General features: G+C 39.8%; 1 protein-coding gene across 2 annotated transcripts in view; it reads right to left on the reverse strand.

The window, feature by feature from the left end:
* FMN2 (formin 2) overlaps positions 1-12248 on the reverse strand; it is a 234538-nt gene that overhangs the window by 42503 nt on the left and 179787 nt on the right. For both annotated transcript variants that reach the window (XM_050950369.1, XM_050950370.1), the window contains one exon: positions 1298-1349. In XM_050950369.1, coding sequence (XP_050806326.1) covers positions 1298-1349 — 52 coding nt within the window. The remainder of the gene's footprint in view (positions 1-1297; positions 1350-12248) is intronic.

Genomic DNA, 12248 nt, shown 5'->3' on the forward strand with positions numbered 1-12248 from the left:
TCCAAAACATTATTCAAATTAGATTGTTTTGCAAGTGCTTTTACCTAGAGTTTCTGTAGTTTTATGGAGTTGTCCATTTTTAACATTCTATGCTATAGTGAAAAGGAGAGTCAGCAATTCTTTAACTTCCAGCCAGAAACACAATCATGTAAGTGTATTTTTCCATAGCTAGTGAGTGGACAGAATACATTCTCTTACTATTAAATCTTGGGGTCTTAACATCATTGTTTTGTATACAACATAAAGGCTGCTAAAATCCCAGATCATCCTTACTAGACAGAGGCATGATGTGCTTATAAGGCATAATTCCTTTCCCCACCAGCCTATGTAGGATGTAGATTCTGCAGAGAGAGAGCTAGTGAGCAGGAATAGACAAGGCCAGAGGAAGGACCATGGGGATGGACATTCTGTTCTCTTTCCCACTGTCCCTATAGACATTAGGTGTAGCCATAGCCATGGCCACAGGCACACATCATTAGAACAGTTCCAATGAAGCTGGGCTGGCAAGGAAATGGGGAGGAAGCAGGGAAGAGGAACCAATCAGAAACCAAAGGCAGTGCTGAGGCACAGGGTCCCTGGACAGAATCCTTGGGGATTTGCTAGGTTCAGAAGTGAACTTTGAAGCCTGACAGCCCTGACAGAACAATACAGTAGGAGTGCTCAAAAATTTCCCTTGTTTACCCAGAGGTTAGGTTTTACTATGGGATTTGGGTTACAGCTTTTAAAGATCCTGAGCCTACAGTTTAGCAATTATAAACCTCTAAATGATTTTAAGAATGTCTTACATATAATTTACCATGGCTTCAGATGAGCTAAAGTAACATCTTTTTTGTTCCATTTTCACATCATGAGCCCCATTCACAAAAGTATTTATGCTGCACTACTTAGCAATCTTATATTCTCCCAGTTGAATGGAGAGAGAGACGAGAGCAAATCAAAGATGACTATATTGTGGAGTTTTCTATTCACTGGGTATAACTTTGGCACTATGATGGTAATTAAATACAATTCTATGGAAAGAGAGTACTGTTTAACACCAAAAGAGACAAGTCCTTGCACTTAACTTTTTTTTTGTTTTTTTAAACATAAAGATGAGCATATTTCCAGTTATAATATTCTTCTGCGCATGCTTGGGTTGTTTTGATTTTCTATTCTAAAGTTCAAAACAAAGCTGACAAATAAATATCACTTGTATTTTTTGAATGCATTTCTTTTGCTATCCAGAAAATTCTGTTAGTATTGGCTTGAAAAACACATCTTTCAAAGGAAAAAGTTTTATTGTGTTAGTTCATCTCACCTTTTATGTGCTTCTGTCAGTGACTTCTCTTCATTTTCTTGGTCAATTTTAGCTGCAAAACAGACACAAAATGGATTAGTGACAAAAAGAATACTTCACAAATTTCTTTAGTGATAAATGCTTTTTGTTGAAAATGTCTTGTAAAGTATTTATTTTTTAATTTATAAGAATGCCATGTCAGGTTTTATTGACATGTATATCAACTCTAAATCAACCATTAATTTTAGAACACAGCCACATTTTAAAAGAATAAGCTCAAAAGGAGCTTTATGGGGAAAAAAAACCCCTGTCAATTTAACATAAATAAATGGGACCCCATCATGGAAAAGACTTAAATAAGTAGGCCTTACGGAAAAAGACTTTGGAATGCCTCCTGAAAATCAACACACTTGGGCTCTTATGGACCAAGAGGGAAATAATATTCCAGGAAGTAGTACTGAAATACCCTCCAACCAGGCCCCTCTAATATTTACATTTGATGACTGAGTAAAAGCTCCATAGCTGACTAACTGTTGGAGTATAGCCTTAGGAAAGAAGCATCTCTAGGAAAGCCAGAATCCAAACCAGTAATGGACATGAGTGGATGTACAAAACCCACAATTAGTGCATTGTCAATGAGAGTCTCATTCCCACAGGCAGAGACAGCTATCGTTTTGCCAACAATGGTGCTCACAAAGAGAATTCAAAACACTGAGCTGTATTTGCTATAAATTTGTGGAGACTCCATTTTCCAATTTAAATCTTCTTTTGCTTTTCATTTTATTCCAATTTATCTTATTTATGCAGGAGTCTTGATACACAAGGCACACAAAACCACAACACATTTCAACTCAGAGATTTTACTAGTCTGAAGAAAAGCAGAATGACTGCTTTGTGCATGTGTAAGCTCAGATAAAATTTACTCCTATGCATAAGGCTAACAAAAAAGCATGCACAATTTATTTTAACAGGTACTGTAACAGATTCCTTCAACCTGGAATCTGATTCCCCTCTTTGGTCCCTCAAAGCAAAAGTATGCTGACTTGCAGAGTAATTTCCAAGGCCTACTTTGAGGGTGTATGTGGGTCTTAAGTGGCATGGAGGCTCTGTGTTGTCATAGAATCATAGGACTGTAAGGGACCTCGAGAGGTCATTTAGTCTAGTCCCTTGCACTCATGGTAGGACAAGTATTATCTAGACCATCTCTGACAGGTATTTGTCTAACCTGCTCTTAAAAACCTCCTATGATGGAGATTCCACAACATCCCTAGGCAATTTATTCTAGAGCTTAGTTTTTCCCAATGTCCAGCCTAAACCTCCTCTGCTGTAATTTAAGCCCATTGTTTCTTGTCCAATTTTTCTCCCTCCTCCTTGTAATGACTTTTTATGTATTTGAAAACTGTTATCATGTTCCCCCCTTCAGTCTTCTCTTCATCAAGGTTTAATTTCTATACAGGATTGTAACATATGGCAAAAATCTAAAAAGATTCTTACTTTTCATTCAGTTTACCACTTCACTGTCTCAATATCACCCCCACATTATAGGTATATCACTTTTTGAAATACTAACTTCTACATTTAAAAAAGGATGCTACTGCATTCTGAAACCACTACCAGTTGCAACAGTGGCCAGCAACGATCAGAGCGGAAAGTGAATTTCAACCTGGTAGTAAAAATAATTGCCAATGATGATTCCTTCATTGATATAGCTCAAAACACTTTACAGAGGTGGGCTAGCACTACTGTGCCTATTTTACAGAGGGGGAGACTGCAGCAAGAGAGACGCAAAGTGATTTGCCCATGGTCACACAGCCAGTTAGAGCCAGGATGTGAATCCATGCTCACGGCTCCCACTCCACTATCGACCCACTCAGCTATATGCTTTGCAGCATGAAGATCACGGCGCTGACCCTGAAGCCCTTGCTATAGGTGTAGTGCTTACTACCATGAGCTGACATCAATGGGATTACATGTGGTAACATGCATTTTTTCGAGCAATAGTTATCTGACAGTTCAGGCCCTATTTCAATGTTTAAAAAACAAACCCCAGCAAACTTGAAGAGCGCATGAAGCTTGCCTGATCATGGGTTTCATTACTAGCTTGAAACTCAGCCCAGATTCTTATAAAGGTTTGTGTAGCTTCACAATGCGTTCGAGAGAACCTGGGCCCAGTGTTGATTAAACCTGGGCTGACTTACGGGTTTACATGAGAGCCTTGCATAGCTTTGGATGTGAAACCAGGTGAAACTTGGCAGTTTAAACTGAGCTTCATTATAATAAAAAAAATATATTTTTAACTTCAGTCCTGTAACTCAAAGTGACACTCATTGTGAAATAATGTGGATGAAGACTGAACTGAATGGTTGAAAAGCTCCGTGATGCAAACACACCAATCTCTCACTTTTGGTTCACAAAGTATCCCTATATAGAGCTGCTAAAAATAAAAATAATTTATTACTGAAACATTTAACTTGGGCTCCTCTAATCCACTAAAATCCACTGCAGAAAACTTAGATTGGTTAATGTTTGACAAGCTGAGGTCAGTGGTTTTTAAATGCCTGTACAGTATCTGAAAGTCATAACTAAACAACATTCCCCACTATTTCCAAGATTACTTGGTTCTGACAAGATTGTTCAAGCTGGCGGCAGAGTTTTTTCTCTTCTTTGCCATTAGATGGTTTATACAAGCTTACAGGTCTATTGTTTACTATATAAAAATGAGGAAAATGTTCTGCAATTTACCGTTTGAAAGTGCTCAAGCATGAACAATATTACACCATAAAAATGTGCTCCAGGCTGAACAAGGCATGACTGAAAACATCTCCATGCTGGAGCACTTTAAAAAAAATGACAAGAAAAGTAGTTATCCTGAACATCCACACAAAGGAAGGGGTGAAAAAAGGAAATAGCTTTTTATAGAGATTTGTGCTTGTTAATATTTCATTTAGAAAAAGGGCTACTATACATTGAACAGAACTTTGAGAAGTCCCTCAATGACACAAGGGCATAATCTGCATTTTTGTTAAAAGTTTTAAATATATACATACATGATAGTCAGAGCTACACAGATAGATTCTTTCCTGTGTTAGACCACCACTGGGCACAGGAGGAAGGCAAAGAGTTTCTGGAGGTGGGGATGGGCGTGGGGGTGAGAGTCTGTTTCTCAAGACTGGCCCATGCTACCCCAACCTCAGCCTCCATCCTAATGATATTTAAAGCAGCTGCTGGAGGCAGTGGCGTAGCCAGGTTCTAAGTGTAGGGGGTGCAAACATAAAACAGGCGCCTGCCCCTTGGCTCCTCCTCTGGCCACGCCGCCCTGACTCCTCCTGTTTCCCCCCCCAGATTAACCCTGGGGATGGCTCAGGACTCCTGCGGGCTTCCCGGGGTGTGGATACCCCTGACCCCCAAGGTCCTGGGACAGTCTCTCCTGCCCAGCGCGCTCTGCAGGTGTCCCGCGCCGGGCTGCACCACCTGGCCCTACCTGCAGGGTCCCGGACCTCCCGCCCCAGGCTCCAGCGCTGTGCCAGCCTGCCCATCCAGACAGCATGGCCTGCACCCCTGCCCTGAGAGCCCTGCCCTGGGGATCCCCTCACCCAGACTCTCCAGTGCAAGGCACCGGACCCCTACCGCTCACCTTCTGTCCTATGCCGCTGCCTGTCCCTGGCCTACTCCCGGCGCTCGGTGCGCTCCACATGAGGCTTGCCAGCCAGGCGGCCTTAAAGGCGCAGGGGCCCTTTTGCCTCCCCCTGCCTCCTCCCGCTTGCCACATTAGCAAGGGGCGGGGAGCGCTTGGCCGCCGAGCCCTGAGCCACTGCAGGAGGTGACTGTGGCAATGCTGGGGCCGTGCTGAGCGTGGGGCGCGATGGCCAAGGAGCTGGCCCCCTCGTTCCTCCTGCCGCACCTGCCGCCACCCTTACCCCGCATGGCTCCTCCAGCCGTGCTGCCGCCAGTGCCGGCCCAGCAGGTGCCACTTTTTGAAAATGTGCTGAGGGGAAGCGGCTGCTTCCCATGCACCCCGCTAGCTACGCTACTGGCTGGAGGCCATAACTCACTTGAGAATCTTGCCCACAGTCTACCTACCCTCCTAATTTTCTGGAGGTGAAGTATTTTATACTGTTAAAGAATAACACAAAAATTATTCTGCAGTAACATGAAGTAATGAATCCTGAATGTGCATCAACCCCCGAAATTACCTACAGAAAATCTATTTGAAATTAACAGAAAATGAGGGTTTACCTGGTACTGTATGTGAAAATGTACTGAGATAAGCATAGTTACAAGACAGACTTACCATTTAGATCAAATTCAGAAAATACTCTGAGCAGGCCTTGTGATATTAAGATGAGGTCTATTCTAACGGCATTCAAACATCCATCTTAAACTTTTTGTTCCACCACAACTTTCTGTTGCTGTTCTGTTTTATGATCTTGACCTAGTGATTACAGTCTGTAGTCACCGTCTGAATCAAAAACCTTTTAGCAGCTTAAGCTATTTCTGCTGAAGCAGTTCCAAAGGACTGTGAGCAAGCAGAGGCACAAAACTGCGATCCCGTCTGATCTCCCACTCTCACTTAAGGGAATATCACATCTTCTCAAGTAATTGAATACAGGAATGCATTTGAGTAATCTCAGATGGAAGGCAACAAGAACCCTTTTATCTACTTGTCAATGCTCTATATATCTTTTTGCTTTTTCTTCTTTTTTATTTAAAAGTGTTAATTACTATTTATTTATAATTAGCTATGCATGTTCTTTCCAGTCACTTCCATGTGGAGAGAGTTTTTTTAAACAGATACAGTTCCTTTACAATAAGTCACTACACCGCAATAGTTTTCAATACATCTATTTACACTGAATTGAGATCCAAATAGATTAGCATAACGTATAAATGTTCTACACTATATTCATGATAAGACCACATTGCTATAGAAGGATGCACCCACAGGGATTCCCATGTCTGGATTTATCTTGACAACTAAATTCACAGAAAGATTTTGGCAGAAAGAATAAAAAAATAGACATTTTCTATTCATGAAATTACGATCAAGACTTTTAAATACTTCATACTTCAGTCTTCATACAGTCTTCAAACACTGAAGGGCTGTCAAACATTGAAAAGAAATTAATCATGATCAATTGTGAGATTAATGAAATAGTCGTGATTAATTGCACTGTTACACAATACCATTTATTTAAATATTTTTGGAATATTTGGATGTAGAAAACAGGTATTCACATGGCACTGTTGCCATCATCATCGGTGATCCCTTTGATGGAAGGTTGGAAAGATGTTATTTCCCATTGTAGAAGCCTGTGCGTGATGTCTTCTAATGTGCGGAAGCTGATTCACCTACAGCAACCACATGATCATGACAAGCTGGAGGTCTGGGGCCCAGTGGCAGGAAAAGTACGCTTTCACAGCTGCTAAAATCTGAAGACTCTCTTCCGCCTGATCCACCATTGAGGACTTGCGGGATTGGATCATGGTTTGTCTAGGACCTCCTCTCAGACCTGTTTGCCTTGGGAGATCCTACCAGCAGCATAAAGCTCCCGACAACATAGTTCTGAAGATCATTGGAACACACAAGCCTCTTCACCACAACAAGGTAATGGTCTCCGAAGAGCAGCACTGTTGTAGCCAGTGTAGCAAGGTATTTATGTACCAGATATGCTAAACCTTCATATGTCCCTTCATGCTTTGACTACCATTCCAGAGGACATGCTTCCATGCTGATCACGGGTTCTGCTCAATAATGACCCAAACCAGTGCAGACAGAGGCACATTTATTTTCACCATCTGAGTCAGATGCCACCAGCAGAAGGTTGCTTTTCTTTTTTGGTGGTTCAGGTTCTCTAGTTTCTGCTTTGGAATGTTGCTCTTCTGAAAACATGCTTCATACCTCATCCTGCTGAGATTTTGGAAGGCACTTCAGATTCTTAAACTTTGGGTCGAGGGCTGTATCTATCTTTAGAAATCTCACATTAGTACCTTCTTTGAGTTTTGTCAAATATGCAGTAAAAGCATTCTTAAATTGAACAACATATGCTGGGTCATCATCCAAGACTGCCATAACACAAAATACGTGGAGAATGCAGGAGACTTACAATTCTCCCCCAAGGAGTTCAGTCACAAATTTTATTTACACATTATATTTTAACAAGCGTCATCAGCATGGAAGCATGTCCTCTGGAATGGTGCCTGAAGCACGAAGGGGCATACAAATGTTTAGCATATCTGATACGTAAATATCTTGTAATGCCAGCTACAACAGTGCCATGTGAATTCCTGTTCTCACTTTCAGGTAACATTCTCTATAAGAAGCAGACAGCATTAGCTCCTGTAAACATAAAGAAACTTTTTTGTCTTTGTGACTGGCTGAACAAGAAGTAGGACTGAGTAAACTTGTAGGTTCTAAGGTTTTACATTGTTTTGTTTTTGAGTGCAGTTATGTAAAAAAATAATTCTACATTTGTAAATTGCGATAAAGAGACTGCACTACAGTACTTGTATGAGATTAATTGGAAAAAACTTTTTTGTTTGTCTTTTTTACAGTGCAAATATTTGTAATACAAAATAATATAAAGTGAGCACTGTGCACTTTGTATTCTGTGTTGTAATTGAAATCAATATATTTGGAAACTTACAAAAACTTACTACAACAGGTGGCCATAGATACTCTGTTGGAATCAAAACTGCAGTTTCCACCCTACAGACCACAATGACTAAGATTCAGAGTGCACTACAAGCTCTATCCAGACAGAGGGATGAAGCAGAACACAGAATTTCTGAAGTGGACCATGCTTGCAAAGAGAACAAATTACAGATTATCAAGAACTGTAACACACCTCTACCCTGATATAACGCGACCTGATATAACATGAATTTGGATATAACGTGGTAAAGCAGCGCTCCAGAGGGCGGGGCTGCACGTTCCAGCAGATCAACGCAAGTTCGATATGATGCAGTTTCACCTATAAAGTGGTAAGTTTTTTTGGCTCCCAAGGACAGCGTTATATCAGGGTAGAGGTGTATCATCAAGACTGTTAAGACTAAGTTAACTGATCTAGAAATCTGCTTGCAATAGCATAACATGAGGATTGCAGGTGTCCCTGAGGGAATAGAGAATGGTAAACCTTCTGAATTTGTCCCTAAACAGATAACTAAGCTCTTGGATCTGCCAGTAGATTTATCTTTTGATAACGATCATGAACACCAGGCCCTTGCCCTCAAGCCAACTCCAGGAGGTAGGCCTAGAGGATTGATTGTGAAATTGCTGAAGTTTACTCCTAGGGAGCTTATTTTGCAGAAATCTAGAATCCAGCAATTAAAATACAGTTCTTTCATGATTATGCCCATGAGGGCAGCTGTTAACCAAGCAAAACATCTGGCCAGGAAGATGGACTTGAAGTTTTGTATTAAATGCACAGCAACATTTGATAATATGAATAGCGAGAAGAAAGTATCATTCAGTTCATGTCAGGAGGAGGAAAAAATACCTCAAAAGTCTGCAAACTTCTCCCTTGCAAGAGAAGATATTTGTGGAATGATTCAATCATATGGAATTTATGTATTGCTCTCTGAGATCTGATATGGCTTCTCTGAACAAGTTAATGAGCACTAGTTGATAATGATACGTTAGTTCCCTTTCTTTTCTCTCTCTCTCTCTTTCATTGGGGTTAAAAGATTAAAGGATTATTATAAATTTACTTCCACATGCCTTAACTCATAGGAAAGGTAAAGTAAAATCTATCACTTGATTAGTACTTTCATATATAATAAATAAATTGCTTTATTATATTGTGCTTCCTTATTGACTAATGTATGATGGTGATAGGTGATTATTAATACATTTGGACTCCTCAAGAGATTAAATTAATTGGAGTAAATCAGAACTCTTAGGTATTAACAAATAAGGCCACAAAGTCCTCAAATTGGGACTTTCAATGGTAACACTCTTATATGAAACATGTAGGAATACTGATGCCCAAAAATATTCAGGAGATCGCTAAGATAAATTCTGAACCTATTATTGCCCAAGTTTCTAATGATTTGGGGAAATGGAGTTAGTTAACCTCAGTTTGCGGGGTAAAATTAATATACTGAAAATGAATATCCTTCCCAGAATTTTGTATGCCGTGAGGAGGTATCCCTATTTCTATTCCTCAAACTTATTATAGAAAATTGAATAATATTTTCAGAATGTTCCTTTTGGGCACAGGTAAGAAGCCTGACTGGCTTAGGGGGAGCTGTAACTTGTTCAATCTCTGGGAGGATTTCTTTTGTTTTCCCAACTTGGAAAATTTTCACATCTCCTTTCTGCTGAGCCAGGCATCTTTGTGACTACTAGATTTGACCACACACCTTGGATTCAGATTGAATGAGAATTAGTATACCCTCTCCCTCTTTCACGCGTTATAGGATCAAATTATTATAGATTTGATGGTTCCAGAGCTCCACAATAACGTCTGTGAGGAAAGTGTCTAGAAAGTTCTGCTTCCATCCATTTTTTCAGGTAGAAGCAAACCTATGGAACAATCCTATCCTTAAAATTAGAGGTAAAACTTGATGTGGAGGGATTGTGAGGACAGAGCAGTTATGACTGCGTCACAGCTAATTGACAATGATAAATTTAAGTCATTTGTAGATCTTCAGCAACAATCTGTTTTGCCTTTCTCTGGAGCATGGGAATATCTCCATATTTTTGTTTGTATTTGGTCCAGATGCATTAGGAGCTCCAGAACCTCCAGAGCTTTTCTTATGGTTAACCTCACAGCTAATGAACAACTGGATTCCAAACAAAGGGAATGCCTGAAAAATTCAAGGCAATTTGGGCTCACTTTTTAGAGATCTATGATTAACGTAAACCTTGAAGATAATATGTTGCTTCCACTCCCATTCCTTTATCCTAACCTTCTTTATTTACTTTAAAAGCAGCAAAGAATCCTGTGGCACCTTATAGACTAACAGACGTTTTGGAGCATGAGCTTTCATGGGTGAATACCCACTTCTTTTTATTTACTATGTGTATTATGATGAATCTAGGATTTTGGTATATTGATTATATTTGGAAAAAATAATGAAAAATTATAAATAAGTACAAAGAGAATGGTGCAAGACCATTTCTAAATAATAAAAGGAACAAAAGAAAAATTATACAACATGGAATAAAAAGTGAAAATTAAATGAACAGTTGAATACAGAAAAGGCAGTGACAACTGTGTACTATATTGAATACTCTTAATTTCTTATTTCTCTTATTATTCCTGCCGTGGTTTCATTTTTGATCAATATAAAGTATGTGATGGTAATAAAAATACCAAAACCTGTAACCATATACTGCCAACAACTGACTGCACAAAAGGACACCCCCCAGTGACTATCACAATAAGGTGCAAAGCCCAGCAATAGTCTTACCCAATAACCAAAGCTATCCTTTAAGACATAACCCCCTTCTTCAATCTACCTCAGGCAAAAGCCTGGGTAAATAGATGGTCTTTTCATCACATTCTGAATGATAGCCTCTAGCTCTGTCATCTGAACAGAATGGATTCCAGTGTCAAAGGCCTACCAATACAAATGTTAGGCCTTCATCCTAAAACGTATATACTCAGGGACTATATTGTGGCTAAACCTGAAGCTTTCACCATCTCATCTGCCCTCTGCCCACTATCCCATTCACTGCCACCAGTTTTAACATCGTAAGTCTCAGAGCAGCTTCAAAAAGGCTAGTGGCCTCACCTATGTGAGAGCTCTTTTCTGCTAGGCACTGTACAAGCATGTAGTAAAAGGCACTAAGACAAACCATACATGCTTAGGTATAGAGATGGAACTCTAAGTAGTTTACATTGGTTTAATTCCTCTTTCCAAGACCTACTGGAAGGACTGATGTTAACAAAGAAACCTGACTCTTTTCTGTAGAAGGGTGACAGGTGGGGAGACACACCCCTTTTTTTTTCTTTTTTTTTTTTAAATACAATCTCAAAGCTTTCTGAAATAGCTTTCCATTAATATAGGCAAGAAAAACAGAATATCTGATGGTGCAGAGTGGCATAGAAAGGGTTCATTTGCACACCTTTTGATGACCTGTATAAACTCTCGTCACTTATTTTTTGTCACTTATGAGTATTGAGATTTGTCAAACACATGCCCATAAAACCTTTTTTCACCTGACCACACCATGCAGAGAATACCTACACAGTATGCATAGATTACATTTATGCCACTAAGGATGCCTGAATTCCTGTGCCGTGGCTGCAGAGAACTGAAGCCACCATTGCAATGCATTGGCTTTCTCCTGGGTTCTGAAACAAGGCAAATTCATTTAAGCAGTGTTAGTGATACACATGAAACTAAACATGCAACAAGATGACTATGTAGTAATGCAAACCAACTGAGGGGTAGACATCTGAGGTAAAAGACAAGTTGATGCAATACAGATGTATTCGTTAGTATTACCACATCTAAATGTCTGAGATATAAAACAAATGATGACTTTTATCATCTAAAGCAGACAGAACATTAATAGAAAACTGTAAAATAATTAATGAAATTCACATTCTCCCCTCCCCCCCGCGTTAGGCATTCTATTTTCTTATGCTACTTATTCTTTGTTGCCTGTTCTTCACATTCTTCTCCAGTGAAAATTTTAAAAATGGAAAGTTTGCGAGTTTTAGGTTTCATTTTTTTTCTTTCAATAAAGAGCATATTGGGAACAGTCCTATCTCAGTAGCTTTACTTATACTAACAGTTCTCTAACCCTGCCCATTTAGCCTGGCTTTGCTTTTCCACTTTGGGAGGTGCCTAGGAAAAAAACCCTAAAGACTTCACTGTTGCATATATGAAGTATAATATTACAGTCTTTTATGGTACACTGATACAACCTACATATCCTTTCTGTCTCCTGCGTAGTATAGCAGAATCTCAGGCCAACTTTGCAAGAGACTATACATGACTGCAGTTCTGGGGAAAAAAG

The sequence above is a fragment of the Gopherus flavomarginatus genome, chromosome 4 (genome assembly GCF_025201925.1).
Source record: "Gopherus flavomarginatus isolate rGopFla2 chromosome 4, rGopFla2.mat.asm, whole genome shotgun sequence".
Classification (NCBI taxonomy): domain Eukaryota; kingdom Metazoa; phylum Chordata; order Testudines; family Testudinidae; genus Gopherus; species Gopherus flavomarginatus.